The sequence below is a fragment of the Bos indicus genome, chromosome 1, assembly GCF_029378745.1.
Source record: "Bos indicus isolate NIAB-ARS_2022 breed Sahiwal x Tharparkar chromosome 1, NIAB-ARS_B.indTharparkar_mat_pri_1.0, whole genome shotgun sequence".
NCBI classification, from domain to species: domain Eukaryota; kingdom Metazoa; phylum Chordata; class Mammalia; order Artiodactyla; family Bovidae; genus Bos; species Bos indicus.
Genome location: NC_091760.1, coordinates 95,829,324 through 95,849,921, shown reverse-complemented (window position 1 = coordinate 95,849,921; position 20,598 = coordinate 95,829,324). Strand labels below are relative to the sequence as shown.

Here is a 20,598-nt window from a genome sequence, read left to right as displayed (position 1 = left end):
AACTGATACCTGAAAATAAGTGAAGATTGAAAAATTTTGAGTGTCCAGTGATAGTGAAGAACTATTTGTTTTGCAAGTAACAGAAACACTCAAACTAGCTCAAGTCCACTGCCGCCCCCCCCCCCGCCCCCCGCCGCCCCCCCCGCCCCGCCCCGAAAAAGGTTGGAGTCACTGGAAACGAGGGCAGTGTGCTTGGACCTCGTGAGGTCTTGGACCCAGCCCTGGGAAGTCATTGGGAGCCAAGACTGCTTTTCTTCCTCTTTCTCTTCCTTTTTTCTTTGATACTTCTTCTTCTGTAGAGTCCGTGTTACGTTAATGCTGGATGTTTCAAAACTCATAAACTTTATCAGTTTTTATTTTTCCTTCCAAAATGCCAGTCTACACATGCTTTCTAATGATGAATTGAAGGTATAAGATGGTAGAAATATTATCTTAGAGCCTCTTTGAAGCAAATTCCTTTCCCAGAGTGTCATTTATAGTCAGTTTGTGGGAGGAAAGTTATATAAAGAATGACTGCTATTTCATCAAAATAATGATAATCTATATTTTCCTGTGTCTTGTTTTCTTAAAATGAATTGCAGTGAGACATGGCCTGGCTGATTTCTTCCCTTAAATCATCTCAGAAACTGTGCCCAGTCCATTAATTGCTTTGTTCAGTGGGCAGGAAATGGTTATGTTTGTACAAGTTACACAATCTTAACTAAGTTGGAGCAAGGAACCAAAGAAGTCTCTGATCTTTTTCTGCAGAATTAACTATTTGGATCCGGAAGCTTACAGATGATACATAAGCCAGGTTACTGGGGTATACTTAGGTAAAATAAATTATGATTTTTGCTATCAGAATGGCTGCCTGTTTAGGGATATTGAGGAAAGTGGATGCATGAGGTCATCAGGCTGATTGTGAGATTAAGTCTGTGCAGTTTTCCTTCCTTAACAGTTTCTTATGCCTGCTAAAAAGGAGGTGTCCTGAAGCTGGTTCCCTGTTGGCTTTACCAGGAAGAGTCAGCCTTTCTTTTCTCTCTCTTCCATATCCTCCCTTGCAGGCTGTTTGGAAATTTGTTGTTTTTCTTTTCTGGGGTTGGCAGGTTGTTTCTTCTCCTCACTCCCTTACTCCTGCCTGGTACCTGTCTCTCAGAACCCCAGTTATCTCCTGCTTTTCTCCTTCCTGAAAGTAGAACTTTTCTCTTTATCACCATTTGATGATTTTTTTTTTAGTTTTTTTTTTTTTTTTTTTAATATGGACCATTTTTTAAAGTCTTTATTGAATGTGTTACAATTCTGCTTCTGTTTTATGCTTTGGTTTTTTGACTGTGAGTCCTGTGGGATCTTGGCTTTCCCACCAGGGGTGGAACTCTCATCTCCTGCACTAGAAGCCAAAGTCCTAACCACTGGACCTCCAGGGAGGTTCATGTTTGATATTTCTTAAGCATTCTGATTGATAATTTGCAGTTTGAGCAGAGCTCCCCCCCTTTTTTTGTATAGTACTTCTAAGTACTTTTCAGACTTTGCCTACCTATTCATTCATTTATCCTCCTCTTATTTTGACTTCTGTTATTTCCTGTAGTCCATATATCACTGAGAGAAAATATGATCTTAAGTAAGGAAATAACTAATAGAGGTCACATTGAAAAGAAAATGAATTAAGTGAATTTGGGCATAGTTTCTCTCTTTAAAACGTGAGCTGTCTGATTCCTTTAAAGAAGTGCTCTTTTTGCTGTATGAGCTGCTGTTGCAAAGTCACGTTTACTCTCGTAACTCCTTAAGATTTCTCTTTTGAATGGCCCATTGCCATTCCCTGTTTGCTTGTGTCTTTTGCTTTCTTCCTTGATAAATACTTTTTTTTTTTAAGAACTTTGGAAGCAAGCCTTAATTTTTGTAGATTTTCCCCATTTTTTTCTTCACATGTTCCGCAGTTCTTTAAAATGTAATCTTTCCTTATGGTCTGTTTGTTTTGCCATTTACCGACTCACCGCCGTCTTCGAAAAGTCCTGCTTTTGCTTGTACCTTTTCTTCTGGTTCAGAATCTTTCAGTTGATTCCTCTTCTACTTCTTTCCTCTCAGCAGTTTCGTTTGATGGTGAAACCTGCCTTGGAATTTGTACTTGAGCTTCTTAAACCCTTTAGGAAAGGTAGTTCTGTCAGCATTCACTTCTCTTTCTCTTCTATTCCAAAAGGCTAAGGACAAAGAATCCTTACACATTCCTGTGCTGAGGAATCTGGGGTTTCTGCTATCCTGTTTTTACCAGGGTGTGAATTCCCTGGGAAGGTACCTGATAAGATCTCCCATCTCTTCCCTAAGCTCCGGGTAGGACACAAGCATTGCGTTTGGAATTGGCTCCAGACACTCAGATACCATTAATTTAGTAATGATTACATGAGGCTTTGAAGGCAAACAAAACAGCTTCTCTAAAAGGTGAACTGGGTAAAATCAGAATGGGATGACCTCTAATGACTTCTCTAGCTCTCTTTTCTCAATCTGTGAATTCATCCTCAAGGAAGAGTTCATCAGAAGGGGAGAACCATCATTCCCCTTTTTAGGCTTTTTTATTTGTACTCTGTCTGCAGTTTAATTTTGTAATCAGAGCTTAGCTACTATTTGCTCATCTGTAAAATTCCTTTTAACTTATCTTTGTAAGAAAGTCTGCTACCAGATAAAATTTCAGATTGTTCAGTTTTAAAATGTTTTACTTAAAAAGAGAAGATAGTTCTTCAGTGGAAATTGTGACTTCAGAGATAACTTTCATGTCTTTGAAATCTGGAAAAAGATTTTTATTAAATGAAAATTTAATAAATTAAAAAATTAAGTATTTGTAGGGAATCTGTAGCCATTGCTGGTTGACATCTTTCTTCTTGTGCTCCAGAGAAAGCTCACTAAATTTAAACCTGTGAGCTTTCAAGTGGCTTTTATTATCAGTGATATATTGCGTGAAGTTGGAACTTTTCAGATTCATATTTATGGCAGAGATAATGGGAACTTTGATTTTCATTCATTGTCACTGTATGTACCTGGCACGTAAGTAGGCTCTCCATTTGCTTTATTGGATAAACAAAGAAAGTGATCCTGCTGTTCAATGGGATTTTAAAAATTCTCCACCAAGATCACCATTCATGGCCCCTGTTGCCCTCTGTGTTATGTGACTTCAAATTTATTGCAAACTTACCAGACATCTCAGGCACTGTAGGGACAGACTCCTAAAATTTCTGGTGGACTTCCATGTCTCATTCTTGGCAAACTGAAATGTAAATGAACACATATAAATTTCACTCTAGATCAGAAAAGCCTCTTTTTAGTGAAATTTGCGGAAGGTCCTGCTTCCTGCCTGTGAGATAGGGTGATAGGATCACATCCGAGAAACTGCCACCTTGTTCAGAAGTGACATGATCGCTGTTCAGTTTGGAATATTGATAAGTGAGCAGATTTATTTGGAAGCACTTTGTTTTTACTACATGCGTAAAACTCCAGGGAGCATTGAGTAGGAGTAGAGGTGCTCCCTTTTGGCTATGCATTAGCAACGTGGCAGTTACTGATCTGTCATTTACTTTGAAAAGGAATTACAAAGTTTTGGCCTCCTGCCTAGAGCTGCTCCAGATGGTCAGAAAAGAGTTTTGTGCTGAAGTCAAAGAGTATATTGCAGTGATAGAGTTGTGCTTGCCATGTTTATATTAGAACAGGGACTTCCCCCTTGATCCCTCTGCACAGTCTTTCCATTTCTTTTTTAACCTGAGGGAGTAAGAGGAGGAAAATACTGCTTTGGACTTATGGAGTCTAATACTTGGAAAACCTTTGTTCTTGATGGGGATGTAGAGGTATGGCATGTGATCCGTAGAGTTGCTTTGTTAACCTCTGTACCTCTGGTACTTAGTATTTACAAAGGCCGCATGAAGAATTGGATATACCAAGACCATTCTAACTGATTTTGAAATGGGGGTCAAAATGGGGGTCAAAATTTGAAATGACGATGCCGCCCGGCGGCTGGCGCTGGCTGCGCGGCCTTTGGGCTGCGGGTCAGCCCCTGTTCCAAGGCCGTGCGTTGCTCGTCACCAACACCCTGGGATGCGGCGTTCTCATGGCGGCTGGGGATGGGGCGCGCCAGACCTGGGAGATTCACGCCCGGCCCGGCCAGAAGTTCGACCCGCGGTGCTCAGTGAGCATGTTTGCAGTCGGCTGCAGCATGGGCCCCTTCCTGCACTATTGGTATCTCTGGCTGGACCGCCTGTTCCCTGCATCTGGCTTCCCTGGCCTCCCAAACGTCCTCAAGAAGGTCCTCATTGACCAACTGGTGGCCTCTCCTATGCTTGGCGTCTGGTACTTCTTGGGCCTTGGCTGCCTGGAGGGCCAGACCCTGGACAAGAGCTGTCAGGAGCTGCGGGACAAGTTCTGGGAATTCTACAAGGCTGACTGGTGTGTGTGGCCTGCTGCGCAGCTGGTGAATTTCCTCTTCGTGCCCCCCCAGTTCCGAATCACCTACATCAGCGGCCTGACGCTAGGGTGGGACACCTACCTCTCCTACCTGAAATACCGGATCCCAGGCCCTCTGACACCCCCAGGCTGTGTGGCCCTGGGCACCATACAGACTGAGCCCCCAGATGCCAGACAGCAAGGCAAGACTGACTGAGCTGCCGCTGACCAGCCACCTGGGCAGAAAGGGGAACCGACTCCTAGGCCAAGTCCTAGCCACACCCTGACTTCTGGGCATCTGCTTGGGCTGCCCCTGCCAAGCCCACTGCCAGGCCTCAGTTTCTGCCTCTGGAATACAACCATGAAGATGGACAGTTGTACCTCAGCCTTTCTGGGACAGCTTCAAGTGACTCGTGATGGGCCATCCTCAGCTCTGGGGTCTCAGCCAGCCAGCTAGCACCAAGCCCTCAACACTGCTGTAGGCTGGGCGCTGGGACCAAGGTGGGGGATATCGCCCATCCGCTTGGATCCGGGCCCCAGAATTTGGAGCCTCCAGTCTTATCCTCTAGTCATGGAGTATGGAAGTACCATTAAATTCTCTTTGTAATTGAAAAAAAAAAAAAAGAAATGGGGGTCAGAAGCTTCATTTGGATTGCATGTGCTCCTCTGATAAACTGGCTGTTAGCCCACAACTGCTGTTTAGTGGCCTTCCTCAGTCAATTGGCCCATCTCTGATGGGAGCTGGGCATTACTGCATCTTTTCTCATGTTTCCCCATGATTCTGTGGTCAGTTGGGCAATGGTGAAGTGTAGATGTCCAGTGTGGGTGGGAGGTGGGGCTTGGGGAGATGAGCAGGGGGAAGGTTATGGTGTTAACAGCAGTTCCCAGACTTTGCTTTTCTGGACACTAACACTTAATTTATACCCATGACCTTATGTGCCTTCATCTCAACCTTGGAAGGGGAATGATGTGATTCCTATTTTCTAGATGAGAAAACAGATTCAGAGCGATAATAATAGGCTCAAGGAATAACCAGGTAACTCTGGCTACCTGCTCACATACAATTTTGGAGAAATTTATTACAAGTCTCCTGCCCCTTCAGGTTAGAGGTGACTGCAGGCTTCAGGAAATAAAGCTCATTTTCCTATGGGAAACTTGGGCCTTGTTCAAGCTGAGCCTTTTAGTAAAGCTTGGTCACAAGGCTTAGATTAAGACCTAAACCTACAGGCTGCTGCTCTCCCACACTGCTTTCGGTTACCCTTGTGGTTATTGAGTAACTTGGTGAGTTTGAAGAACATTAACAAAATTTTTATGTCTTCGAAGAAAATCCAGCACATGGGGAAGTGACATTAAGTTGCATACCCCAGAAAGGAATTTTTATCTATTTTGAGATGTTGGTATATAAATTGAAAACCCTATAATTTTGACTCTTGTACTCTTAGTTGATTGTCTAGGTGCTTGATGATAGATGGCTGTTTTGAAGCACTTTTATTGAAAAATGTAAAGAACTTGTGTTCTTCACAAATAGGTACTTCCCTGTGTAGACCTAAGACTTAATCAGCAGTTTCTTTCCCCAGCAGTCTTCCAGGAGCTTCCAGAATCCTCCTCTAGGCTGTTATTCTGCTTCATTATTTTGTCTTCCTTTAAAATCTCCACTGTTCAGATAGTGTTCAGACAATATTATTTTTCTATACATATTATATGGTACTATAATTACTTCACGAGTTCTTTTGGGATTGCGTCCTAAACTGCAGAACATCTCGTTCTGGTTGATGTGCTTTTTGAAGTCTTGCTGCCTTTGTGATGAAAAAGGATCAAAGTGGAGTGGAGGTGGGGTTAGTCCAGTCTAATTTAAATCTGATCTCTGAGGCTTTTACACTTGCACAAAGGCCACAGAGTAGGCTTTCTTGTTGTTGCTTTATTACAATTATGAAAGAAACATTATCTATTATTTTATAAAAGATCATAAAAGAAAGATACATTTTTTAGTGTTTTCTACGTTAAAAAAAAACCCAATTACCATGAGTCATAAAGCTACAATTACATCAAGAGTCTCTTATATGAAAGAGTCTTTAGTGGATTTTTGGTGCGGTCATTGTGTCTGTATCAGGGGAGTGAAATGTCATCATCCTTGAAAAAAAATTACTTAAGAGACCTAGAAAGAGTCTGTAGAAGTTTGTATCTTCTTAGGGCCTTAAGGTCCAGGAGTTAGTACTACAGAACTGACTTTCAGATCTGGGTTACCAGTAATTTTCCCTACTACTTATCCTCATGACTTACTGAATATATTTCAGGTTTCTCTTTGCCATTCGTTTGGAAGAGGCTTCCTCTGAGAATTAACTATAGAATATTTGTTGAAAGATCTTCACACAGAGGGTGTGGTGTTGCCACTGTTTCAGGTTGTGCAGTGTGGTATTCTAACCCAAAGGCTCCGGAGAGCAGAGAACGTACAGGGCATCTTCTCCCACTGCCCTTGTGCCCACGTGCTCCAGGAACACCAGAAGTCACGCTGCTCAGTGTCCTCGCCTACCTGTGTTCCCATTGCCCGGGGCGCCTCCTCTCAGGTATATGGCGGCTGCGTAGATTTTAGCTCTACCGTTCTTCATACTCAGACCTGTCTTATTGGAACCTATTCCACAGCCCCCATTGCTCTTTTCAGGTTCTTGTGCTTTGTCATTAGCCACCTGTCTCCTCCCTGCTGGACTCAGGCTTTGGGCTCCTCTGGATGGATAGTAGGTTCCCCTTTTATATCTCCAGGCTCAGGGCTGATGCTATGCCCCTGAGGAAGGAAGCCCACGGAAGAAGAAAATAAGTCAGTGATTGACTGGCCTGAGCACAGCTCCTATAGTACTCATCAGTTCTGTTTCCTCAAACACTTTATGTGAATTAGAATGGGTTCTTTCCTTTCAAACCATTGATCAAGTATCTGGGCGACAGTGTGTTTTGAGGAGTACTCATTTATAGCAAGAGTAAAAATGTTTAGCAATAATAATAATATTGAATGCTTACCATGTGAGCTCTTTTAAGTGCTTTATGTGCATTTCTTCATTTAATCCTCACAGCTTCATGAGGATATTATCTTTATTTTGTGGATGAAGAAACTGAGGCACTGAGAGAGCAAGCTACTTGCTTGGAGTTAAAAGTCTAGTAAGTTGTGGCATCAAGATCGGGACCCAGGCAGTATGTGGGATAGGAGAGGGTATAATATCTTCTCCCTGAAAAGGCATATTCCTCTGTCAGTCTTCTCCGTGTTACGTATTACTTTATTCCTCTTATATTTACTTGGGTCAACCTCTTGTGCTTTTGCTGAGAAACCTCACTGTTGGCCTCCCTGACTTGGTACCTGCCTATTACGATTTGCTGTTGGTGGGAGGGTAACGCTGGCCTTGCTGTTGGCTGCTCCTTCCACTTGAAGTTGACAGGTTTGTGTATCTTAATGAGAATTGAAATTTCCTTTGTATTTATTTATTCATTTTATGTTACTAAGCAAACTGTTTTTCAGAGATGTTTGCTGGCTTTTATGTGGCTAGAGCAAGCAGATACAGGATTTATCACTATTAAGCAAAGGTTGATACCTTCAGGGAATTAATGAATTGTAATAAGTCATCATTATGTGCCTTTGATTGGATTGGCCCACCTCAGTTTCTGATCTTCAGCTCCCGTTCACAGCACCTTGGTAGCCTCACCTAGCAGTGCCTGGATACTCTGGCCAGGTGGCTCAGGTTTCACCTTTACCAGAAGGACATTGTGGAATCCGACTGACAGTTCCCTTTAGTCCTCTTCATTTATTGGCTGTTTTTTCCTTTCGAATTCTAAGGGGAATAGCCTGAAGCCATTTTTAGAGGGGCTACTTAAGTAGTTTATGAGTGCTTGACTTTTATTTAAATAGCACTTTATTTAAAAAGCAGTTTTCTACGTATTTTGGAGTCATTTACACAGGACCCTATGATGTGAACCCAGTGAGGATTGTCTCAGTTTAGAGATAAGAAAACCTAATCTGAAAGTGTGCCCCTTTCCTAAGGGCGCCTCAGCAAATGAAGGGAAAATCAGGCAATAATTCCGATTTCTTGATTCCCTCTCCCTTTTTCCCTCATTGCATTTTATTGTCTCAAAATTGGCACACCTCTAACTGAAAATCTGTAGGTGCACATCTTCACTTATTAAAACTATGAACATTAAAATATTTTCATTGTGCTCACATTTTCCCAGACTCTTATTATTAGAATATTTTGACATTCATTTTTATAAAAATGGAGAATAAAATTAGAAATCACTCAAGTTACCATAATTGTGTAATTTTAGATGTTCTATTATTAAACTGGGATACAGCAACAGAATGCAGCCTCTTGATAGCCTTTAAAAAAAAAGGCACATCTTGGAGTCAAGAATTATGGCATTAAAATAAGACTCTTGGCTATTTCTGGAGTGTGTTAGCTAATTTACCTTCTGGTTTTCTTTTTGTGGAATTGGTGAAGAAAGAGACAAACAAAATCCAAGAACAAGTCACATGAAAAAATTAGCACTCCTCTGGGCATACAGTTTGTGAGATAATCATAAATTCTACACCCTGTAGTGGCTGATGAGGGTAGGGGAAAAGCAGAATTGTAGCACTCTGGCGGTGGACTAAGAAACTGGTGCACATTTATGACCTTTAACCTTTACCTTTCACTTTAAGTCAAAACCCCCTTATATTTAGGTGAGTTTGTTTTTTAAACATGGTAATTATGAAAAATATTGGAGAAGGAAATGGTAACCCACTTCAGTACTCTTGCCTGGAAAATCTCATGAAGGGAGCCTGGTAGGCTACAGTCCATGGGGTCGCAAAGAGTCGGACACGACTGAGTGACTTTACTTTTTTTTATGAAAAATTTCAACACGTACTACGAAAGTAGAGAATAGTAGTGGGCTCCTGTGTTCTTGTCACCCACCTTCAACATCTGTCAACTCATGGTCAGACTGACTTGGTCTTTACGCATTTTTCACTCTCTGATGTACGATTTGAAGCAAACCCCAGACCTCTTATCATTTAATCTCTAAATATTTGTGTGTGTGTGTGTGTGTGTGTGTGTGTGTGTGTGTGTGTGTGTATGTGTGTTTCTCTTTAGGTAAGTTCTTTTGGAAGAATATTTTTTTTCTAATTTAGAGTTCGCCAAATAAAATATTGGAATTTTTGCTATATAAATTGGTTGATATTATAAAATTTCTAACTTACCAGTGCTTTTCAAGTTGCTTATATTTTCTCTGACAAACTTTTTTTTTTTTTCTGAAACAGGCAAAAAGTTATTCATAGTAATAAACAAGGAGTGTTCATTAGTGTTAAAAATGAGCTTATTTTTCAGACTGAATTTTTTTATTAAAAAAATTACTGTGTTTCAGAAGCTTTCAAACTTTAGTGCAGAATCATAATGCTCTTCAGTTTTATATCTTTTCAATGTTTATGTTTCCCAGCTGTTTCAAACAGACTGAATTTTAGTGTATTATAAGCTTATGCATTCATTAATTTAGACTACTGATTTGGAATTTTCTATAAGTTGAATATAACTTTGATAGCAGGTTTCTATTCAAGGAACATATTTGCTAGTTGGAGATGGTTGACAAAGAGAATTCTGAAGGTTTTATAGTTCAAGTGAATGAATTTATGGGCTCAGTTATCTTTAAGTGTGTATATTTACATACCATAATGCTGTGGATTTAACCTTATTTGAAAAGACTAACCTGATTTATACATACATACAGTCAGTTAACTGATTAATTAAATTTAAGATAAGTAATAAAATTAACCTTTCAAGGTGAAGATCCGACTTTATGAAAGGTGGTCAGTGAATTTTATCTTTTAGCATGGAGACTGGCTTTACAGGCTGTCACATGTACTAAAAGGAACAAAATAATACTCCTTAACTAGAAAAGGCGACGAGGAAAAGGCTATGAGCATTTTTAAGGCCTTGAAGCATACTTAGGGCTTAATAAGAGCAAATATTTGCTTAGTGCTTGCCGTTCTGAGCACTTAACTAACTCATTTAATCCTTACCACACTCCTATGAGGATAGGTATTGTAATTATCCTTGTTTTATAGATAGGAAACTGAGGCATGGAGAGGGTAAGTAACTGGTCCTCATCCAGAGCTAGTAAGTGGTTGAGCCTGGCTTAGAATCCAGGAGTTGGGCTCCAGAGTGCAGGATCTGAACAATTATGCTCCAGTGCCCCACTTGGCTTATAAAACGAAATAAATAACTAGTTCCTATGGAAAATTTGTTGCCTTTTCATCAATGAGAGTATGACATTTTAGAGAAGTCCTGTTCAATAGAACTTTGTGATATGATGGAAATATTCTGTCTACATTATCCAGTAGGATAACCATTAATTACACTGAACACTTGAGATGTGGCTAAGGTGACTAAGGAACAAAACTTTTCACCGCATTTGTTGAATTAACTTAAATAGTCACAGGTAACTTCTGTAAGGGACACTGCAGTTTTAAGAGTCCAAGAAACCTGGGAGAATTTATAGTTTGCATTTTTCTGGGGTAATGACAACATCTTGACATTTTATGACTGTCAGTATCTCCACCTCATTAGGGTACAACCATAATGGTTGTATCATTAAATAGTAATGATTTTAATGAGAGTGAAAATATTTTTACAAATGAGATAATTGAATGTTTAAAACCTTAATTCCTGACGACAAGATGCTGTTTGATCACCAACATAACATCAGCCTACCATGTCTGGAGGCATCCCCTTGTTAATTGCTATGTAGCAAAAATTGCTTTGACATTCCTTTTGCTTTTTAGCCTTGGAGGGAAGTTCTTGCTTTGTAATGAGTCCAGCTCCTTGGTCAAGCTTAACATCAAGGAGTAATGATAAAATAGTAAAATGGCCTTTGCGGACCAAAAGCAGCCCTGAAGAAGCAAGCATTTAGCTCATTTTCTCCTCCAGCCTGCCCCAGTAGAATTGTGTTGACAGAGCTCCCATATAAGAAAATAAAGCAAGAAAACTCAGTGGTAATGAAGCCAGGTTTCATCTCAAATGAGACCACATAAACTATGATTTAGTTGATAAATCATACCTCCTATAATGTGCTTTCATCTAAGCCTTTATGAGGCACTTAAACCTAATTATTTTAATCTTTTCTTTATGTTGATGAAAAGGGCCAGAGTGGTTGTTTCCATCGGGAATGGTGGGGATCTGAAATGCAGGCAAGATTAAGTCTCCAGATGGTGGTGGGTTTTGGACCTTAGCCACCCGGCAGACATAATTAAACATGTCTGCAGTCCCCTCATTTAGCAGTTCTAAAACAGACATTTTCTTTGTTTATGGGGTTTAACTGTTATCATTAGCATTTAAGTGAAGGACCTGAAGTACTGTAGCCAGTGCTATGCTAAAAGTCAGCCACACGCTGGATCTGGAAGTCTGCTTAGAAAAGTTTGTATGGAGAGAAGTTCCTATCAAACATGGGGAATTTGCATGGCCACGGGGTGTTTTCAACAGGTCCTGTCGGCTCAGTTTTTATTTGTAATTCTCAAATGTAGCAAAGTTAGGATGTAGAGAACCAGGACTGGATGTGAAAGTGGATTGGAATTGGAAGGCAAAAAGTATTGAAGCTCACTGGGTTCCTGGCTTCAGCTTCTAACTGAAGTTGGGCAAATCATTTAATTGCTGTGAACTTTGACATCTCCACTTCGTAAACTTCTTTCAGGATGGGAAACCACATATCACTAGAGAATGATTTGGCTTCTTGAAAGGAGAATTATGGTTTAATTGTAGAATGAAAGGTGGCTATGATGAGTGAGGCCTCATGTTTACTCTAACTGCCTTGTTGCCAGTAAACTCTCCATTTACACTTAGGAGCAGGTGAACATTACCTAAAGGCACTTGAAATGAGTTTTTCTCATGCAGGTGACTATACAGTATGTTCTGGAGTTAACCTTTTTCACTGAATCTTTAGAACTGAGTTGGCCTTTTGATGGGTCAATGCTTCTATAGCTTAACTAAGTTTGCTGACTGTTTTGTGTCCTCTTCACTGAGAAACTCTTGTTATTTTAGTCAGAAAAGTAAAATTTCCTTTCCTTTCATGCTTTTCCCCTCCTGGCCTCTTTCCTTACTGTATGACCCATACAAACTGGAAGCCAGGCCTTCTGACATGAACTTAGGATGATGTTACATTACATCTTCAAGCAGGGGTTGTATCACAGAATGATGACGCTGGGTGAAAACTTTCTTTGGTTGGGACCTTGCAGAAGATGATTTGAAATACAGTCATCTCCAATTCTGACATATATTGGATTCTGTTTTTCTGGTCACTTAATCGAAAGTAGGTGTCTATCCTGAGAGATGCCTTTATACGGTTGAGGATGTACTGGTGCTGCACTGTAGCCTGTGACTCTTGTAACCGACACTGAGGTGGCCTTCTTGCTGTACAAGAAGTAGCAGCAGTTCCAAAAGTCCACCAGGCCAGTATTCAAATCTAGTTCCCTACAAATCCTGTGGATCCCATAACTCAGAAACATGTGTGCTCATGTACATCTGATCAGTCTGAGTTCACTCCTAGAGCAGCCTGTACCAAGGACTTGGTGACAATTGAGGCTTGAACTTTTCTAAAAAAGGAAAAAGGAGCACAAAGTTAAACTTTCCTAATGTAAAGACATCATATTAATTATTTTTAAGAGCAGCCCTTTGTGCTTCTTCATTTGAGTAATTTGTCTTAGAGTTGATGAAATTTGTTGCTTGTGGCTATGAAATCCTGCCTCCCAGCTATAAAGGATGATTTCATGGTGGAGGACGTCGCAGGATCTTAATTTTGCTGCTTTGTAGCATGAGACATGCTTCAAAGGCTGGGGGCATGGGGGGAGGGGAAATAGGGCAATTTAAGCCTGTTTTAAGACACATGGAAAGGAAGCTGGTTTGTAACTAGGGGCATGTGAAACTTGGCAGGACTCAAATCCATTAGTGGCCACAGTCACATGATTGATTACCAGTTGGGGACCTACAGCTAGCTTATTGCAGATCGAGATCTGACATAATTGATGTTGTCATCAGTATTAAACTGTTCACCCTGTCCTGCCAACTTTCTTCCAATAACAAAAGTTTCTTGCTTTGCATGTGTGAAAGTTTTTGTGATTCTGTGTACGTGTACTGAATCATGATCCAGTCACCACTATTTGAACTTTTTTTTTTAACTTCTTAATTTTAATAAAGCATTAGAGAAACTGATAATTCCATTACTTCCCCACTGCTTATCTTGGGGAAACCTATGGGTTTTTTCTTACCACGTTAGTGAAGAGAAAGAGGGAAGGACTGCCCCAAACTGTGTTATTCTATGTGTGCGTGCTTGATCGTGTTTAACTTTGTGACCCCATGGACTGTAGTCCGCCAGGCTCCACTGTCCCTGGGATTCTGCAGGCGAGAATACTGGAGTGGGTTGCCATGCCCTCCTCCAGGGGATCTTCCCGACCTAAGGATCGAACCTGTGTCTCCTGCATTGCAGGGGAATTCTTTACCGCTGAGCCACCGGGGGACGTGAAAGAAATACAGGGACAGATAGGCCTCTAAAACTTGGACAGTGACTTAAAAACATGAACTAATATAGACATTAAATGTTTGTTGCTGTTTTTTTATGGAAGTTAGTGGGTTGTTTCCTGAGGGGTTTGCTATAAGGAGTCATTTTGTTCTCTTATGAAAGGAAGGTGGAGGGTTTGTGTGTGGAACTGGACTGGTAGGGAATTGTATGAACAGGTCTCGGGAAAACATGGCAAGGGGCATTCCAATTTCAGAGATTTTTTTAAGTTTTGTAACTTCTCAAGGTGGTATTTCTTCTTTTAGTTAAGGGTTATTGAACACTTTCTTTGTCAAAATGGTATTTTTTTCTTGTCTTTGTGTCTTCTAAAACTTCAAAAGAAGAGGGCTTTGTTTTAATTTTTCCTTAATGCTTTTGGTCATGTTTCAAGTCCTGAGCTCTTTGAATAATGACATATATGTAGATGAAGTCTGCATTATCTCATTAGCCTGAAAATTTATAGATCTGACCATCAAAAGATAAGAACAGTATTTGTAATTTTACATCAAAGATTAAAAAAAATATTTTATTTTTGGCTGTGTTGGATCTCTGTTGCTGCATGTGGGCTTTCTTGAGTAGCAGCGCATGGGCTTCTCATCGTGGTGGCTTCTCTTGTGGAGCGCAGGCTCTAGGGTGCTTGGGCCTCTGTAGTTGTGGTGCGTGGGCTTAGTTGTTCCGAGGCACGTGGGATCTTCCCAGACCAGGGACTGAACCTGTCTCCTGCACTGACAGGCGAATTCTTTACCACTGAGCCATCAGGGAAGCCCCTCATCAAAGATTTTCATCTATCTCCACCAAGGTGGTCATCTCATTTGTTCCAACCAGTGTCAAGACGCCTGTATGTGACATCTTGACACGTGGTCAGCAGCCTGAGCCAGAGGCACTGTGATCCACTACAAGGCAGTTAGACTAGGGGGCTCTGGGGACTGGCTTCTAGGCCTGGTTCTGCCCCCGACCTACCAGTTTGATTTTGGGTATTTTACTATCATGGTTAATCAAGTTCTTGATTCCTTTGACTATTCACTAACACTTTAAGAAGTAATCAGTTAATTTTTTTGTTGTTGTTGAACATCTCTCATGTTTATATTGAACCCAAATTATCATGGTGAAAACTGGGCACTGTTTTTCCACAAATTTTGACTGGCATGCATGTTGAGATACATTTTGCCTTATAGTCCAGTAAATACACGAAAATTTTAAATATATATACCAGAATCGAATCAATACTTTGCCTTTAATCTTTGTGACCCAATTCTATACTATTCTGTTTTACCTAAAGGAATGCCAGTGACCCACTAAATTGGTTATATGCGCCATAGTTCAAAACATGCAACTCCACAGCAACCCTAGAACAAGTTCGTTTTCTTCTTTCATGTGACAACCCCTCAGACTCAGCTCTAGCCAGCTCGTCTGCCTTTAGTACTGCCTTCTCTTCCGCAGCTGCAGGTCCCCAGTGTTCAGAGCTTTTCCTTGTGTGATTTGATGTTTTGACTCACCACCGTCCTGGTCAGTTGTCCCTAGATATTTAGAGTTTGTGTCACTCTTAAAATCATGGTGAACACAGGAAGTACAGTCTCAAAATAAAATTTCAACTATGCCAATCCTTCCTTCTACTTCCTTTCCTACTAATGTCTACTCTGTGTCACACATTTTTTTCTACAAATATTTATTCCACACATTTACTGAACGCTGCTCTGTGTTAGGACTCTTCTTGGTGTTTGGGGATACAACAGGGAGCAGCACCCCAGTCTTTGCTTTCAAAGAGCATGGTTGTAGAGAATGGTGCTGCCTGCTAGGAGTGTGAGGGTGAATTGCAGCCAGGCCCTTGCCCATAGAGCTCTCCTTCAGTGCCCAGTTGCATGTGGTCTTTTATGGCTGTTGCATGCTTGTTAGGTATTTCCCTTCTGAATTGTGAGCTCTTCCTGCCTTTCAACTTGAGTGCACATCTCGGCAAAGTTGAAACGTTCACTTCTAGGGAGGCAGTATATGTATGAAGCTTTAAAAAATGTTAATTCTCTAAAACAAAAAAGTTAAGTCAAAATTAGAGAGTTTTAAAAGGGTATCAAAGCACAAGGATACTGACTTATTTTTGATGAGTTTCAGAGTGGTTTTAGGAACATTGAACGCTTCTTTAATATTGATGAAAGCCTGCGAATTCCATTCATGTCACAAAGACATCAAGAGGGGTCTTTAATTTGGGGGGACAATGAAGTATTTTTAAATAAAATTGTAACTATTTCTAGAGTGACTTTGGCATGGACAAATTTAGTTTATAGTTAAAAAGTTAACTAAAATGTCTGCTGTATATAAAGTAATTTATTCAGGATGGGGGTCAGTGGGGAAGAGCTTTGAATGGATGAAATGAGTAAAAATGTGATTCTTGTCTTCAAAGTTTGTATTCGAGTTAAAATCTGCATATACGAAGCTGTGTATTAACTGGTGATCAAGCCATTTAAGTACACCTTGAATATGATTATAGGTAAATAAAATGAAGAACAAATACTTGGAGACCTAGAATTTGAAGTAGACAGAAATGGAGTGGTAAAAAAGATCATGTCTGTTCTAAGTTGAATGTAACATAAGGAATCTGGAGAGTTAAGAAAAACTGCATAGGTGAAGTTGCAATTTATTCACCTTTAGTCAGAATTTCTTCTTCCCATTTGAAAAATTAACAAATTAGGAATTTTTGTAGAAGATTGTAAATATATTTCTAACTTGAGAAACTAAAGTTTAGAGAAAGAGCATGGGAGCAAGCCTTCAACATGACATTAACTCAGTCAGAATAGTATTGTATTGATCCAGGGTGTGAAAATGTTTATGGGGTGGCATTTTCACACAGGCCTCTTCCTTTACTTTATTCTGAACTACATAAATATCAATTAAAGCTTTCTAAGTTAACAGATGGCGATGTATGCTGGATTTATAAACAAAGCCCTAGAACAATACTGCCCTTAATTGATGAATGCTGTCTCCCTTCTCTGAACAAAGATGTTGGCCTCCAGTGTACTTGTCCGAGAGAGAATTAATGAATTCTTTACTATGACCTCATGTAGAAAGACTCTCACTATAGAGATGCTTCATTCCCCCCCCCCCCCCCAGAAGAAAACTTGAATACTTTGTAAGCTGCCTAGTATTGAGTTCTCAAAGGTGGACTGAAAAAGTATTTGGACAACTTGTATTAAAGTCACCTTAAAGTCATATTTTCATCTTCAGAGTAAAATGATGCCTCAAAATCAAAAATAGTAATCTAAACAAAATACACAGAAAAGAACATGTCTAATTAGATGATTTCAGGCAAACATGCAAATCAGATCTATTTTAAGCTCTTTGTGAACTTCCACTTGACATTCCTTAGCATGAGGTGACACTTTATACTAATTCTTAAAATGTACTCTCCCTGTGTACTTAAGATCTGTGAAAGTAGCTATTCTGTAATTCAGTTCAGTTCAGTCGCTCAGTCGTGTCCGACTCTTTGCAACCCCATGGACTCTTTGCAACCCCATGGACTGCAACTGGGTGTTGTTTTTGCTTTGGCTCTGTCCCTTCATTCTTTCTGGAGTTATTTCTCCACTGATCTCCACTAGCATATTGGGCACCTACTGACCTAGAGAGTTCATCTTTCAGTGTCCTATCTTTTTGCCTTTTCATACTGTTCACGGGGTTCTCAAGGCAAGAATACTGAAGTGGTTTGCCATTCCCTTCTCCAGTGCACCACATTCTGTCAGACCTCTCCACCATGACCCGGCTGTCTTGGGTGGCCCTACACAGCATGGGTTAGTTTCATTGAGTTAGACAAGGCTGTGGTCCATATGATCAGATTGGCTGGTGTTCTGTGATCATGGTTTCAGTCTGTCTGCCTTGTGATACCCTCTCTCAGCACGTACTATCTTACTGTAATTCTGTAGTATTGTATATTGTAATACTGTAATTCTGTAATATTGCCATGCCAATGAAATATTGGGGTTTGGGAAGACGAGCACAGGTGTCCACTAATGGAAGGTAGGTCCATGTGCATGAGAAGAAGGCTAGAGGAACCATTTGACTAGTATGACAACGTCTGTAGAAAGTATTCACTTGTTGTTTGTTTGGAAATGGTGCATTTTAGATTGTGAAGAAGTCTACCTCGTCTCTTCATCCTGGTTTCTTTGAAACAAGGTTAATTGAGGTAAATATTTAAATATACTGAAGCATTTGGTTTGCAGCAGATGAAAACCCTGGTGCCTTTGGTTGAAGGCAATCTGCACAAAATGCTTTTGACTTTAATGATAGCTTTCTGCCGGCTGCCACCCAGGCGTCCTTCTTGTGCTCACTGGGTTGAGGAGCATTTCCTAAAATGAGGGGGAGATAGTTCACATTAAAGTTCTAGAGGGTCCTGTAAGGCAGCCTTTTATAGGGTGTTCTCCTGGTGAGTGTCACACGATTGCCTTGGGAATGTGTTTGCCTGACGGTCTCTTGACACACCCATACAGGGGATAACACAGACCACCCCTCCCCACTTTTTTGGTTAAGCTCTGAGGTAGGTATTTTAACAATCTTTGAGATACCTGTAGAAATTGTGTGCTGTAGACTCTTGGCCAGGATTGACATTTGTTAAATCAACATCTACTACCTAATTCTAGGTAGTAGAATTAGGAAGAAATGACTAGTTTCTTATAATAAGAACTAAAAGTGTCATGTTGTTAAACTATATGGTTAGAATCTGAAATGAGGCCTCAGTATCCCATGTCCTTCGCTGATTGGGGTGAAATCTGTATTGAGTTGTAGGAGTCTGCAAGGCCCTCAGACCTGGTGAAGTCCTGAGCAGGTCTCTGCCTCCTTCCTTATCTGCTGTTCTCCTTTGGCGGGGGAGGCGGGGGCGGGGATAGTTTACTGGAGGTGGGGGGTGGGTAGCTAGAACTCCAGGTACTCCTGATTTTATCAAAAGAGAGACTAGGAAGAACTGGATAAGTCAATTGGGCAGATAGTGATACAAAAGACTTCAGGTAGTTGGAAAGAAATTTTGGAGTCAGGACATTTTTACCACCAAAACAGAGGCGTCTTGGGAATATTCCTGTATAGCCATTGTAAAAGTCTTACTTTAGCACTGCTTGTGGAGATGGTAGGTAATGCCTGGACAGCTACGATCTGGGAAGTTGTTGGTATCCTTTAAGATGATGAAATTTAACTTCTACTAAGGAAAGGTAGGACCCAGAGCATTTTTAAAAGTGAGGTGTGTGTGAGGGATGGGAGTGAGGCTGAGCTCTGATCAATGTGGCTCCTTGTTTTTTGGGTCTCTCCTTATCATGAGAGAAGTATTGTTCCTGGAAATGGAAAGTGTGGAGGCAGAAAATCTATTTCTTTGAAAAAAGAGAGTGGATTTTTGTACTGCTGGGCTAGCTGTTGATCTGGCAGCCTTGGTAACTGAAATCCTGTGTGGCTGTGCAGAAATCTCAAATGCTTGGTTCTAAGTCTGAAATCACAAAGCCTAAATAAAACAAAAGAATAATATTAAAATAATAGAGGATAGAGAAAGAGAAAAAGATTGGTAAGTCATTATTTTTAAAACATATGTATTAGGAATCTGTTTATTTAAACCCCTAAATCAAGAAAACAGAAGTATGGAAAAAAATCAAAACAGAAAAATAAGATTTATCTTTTTCTGGCTATGCTGCATGGCTTGTGGGATCTTAGTTCCCTGACCAGGAATCCAGTCTATCAGTGAAAGCCAAGTCCTAACCACTGGACCGCCAGGGCATTCCCAACAAGGTTTACCTTATAAAAAGCTCATATTTCACTCCTAATTGCCAATGACATTCAATTACCTGAAAGAATTATTTTAAAATGGGGGGGTCTCCCCATTTTCATTAATTGCCTTGCATCCAGGGCTTTGGAAGGTGAGGTGTTTCCTGAGTTGACTTTAGAAGTTGAGTGTGGCTCAGCTGTTACCTTATCCTGAGAGTTCCCATCCTTCAGGTTGGAGATATCCTTTCAAACCTTAGAAGTTTTGGCAGTATCCTTGAAGGGATGGAAGCTGCCCATCTGATGTTTCACTTTGGCATAAAGCCAGAAGGCCTTGCTCTCACCTGTGTTTTGATGGTGGTTCATTGATAAGCCCATCACAGGTTGAGAGTTGATATTTACTTAGTCAAAGTCTTCTGGGCCCCAAAGAAGATTTACACTATGAATCTCTTTTTGGTTGTATCTATCAGGGCTACTCGGTGGTTGCACATAAAATATAGTGCATCTGTTAGGTTCTCTGCTAGGGGTTTTGAAGTATTAACTCATTTTTTATAGTGACTTCCTTAGGAATTAGAATCGGTTGAGAATTTCCATTGCCTAAGTTGTTTCCCAGTGTTTGGAAATAGTTGATTAACATTCTTGAGAAAATCAATTAGCTGACCATCACAGGGTATCATTTTAGTCTAAGGCTTTAAGCTTAAAAATTGATATATAAAGATTGAAAGTTGTGACATTATATTCTTCCAAAGAATCGTCTAGTTAGTCAACTTTTTTTTAATCCCTGTGCTCCTTTCATGATTCATTCAAAGACTGATTGTTACTAGTAGTTTTCAGTTAATATTAGAAAATGTGAAGAAAGAGTCTGATTACCTTTTGGATTCTCCCCTTTAAGAACCATGTAAATTTGCTTTTGTCTTAATTTACCTTTCC

The 20,598-nt window shown here is 40.4% G+C and overlaps 2 protein-coding genes across 6 annotated transcripts in view; both read left to right on the top strand.

Annotated features, from left to right (window-relative positions):
• Positions 1 to 20,598, top strand: part of FNDC3B (fibronectin type III domain containing 3B) — a 358,595-nt gene that overhangs the window by 21,306 nt on the left and 316,691 nt on the right. The window lies entirely within an intron of this gene.
• LOC109558065 (mpv17-like protein 2) lies at positions 157 to 5,026 on the top strand. Its single transcript, XM_019959551.2, has one exon. The coding sequence runs from the start codon at positions 3,953 to 3,955 to the stop codon at positions 4,613 to 4,615; it is 663 nt and encodes a 220-aa protein (XP_019815110.2). The 5' UTR covers positions 157 to 3,952; the 3' UTR covers positions 4,616 to 5,026.

Coding starts and splice junctions, on each gene's coding strand:
- LOC109558065 (XM_019959551.2), top strand. CDS start 3,953: ATGACGATGCCGCCCGGCGGCTGGCGCTGGCTGCGCGGCCTTTGGGCT.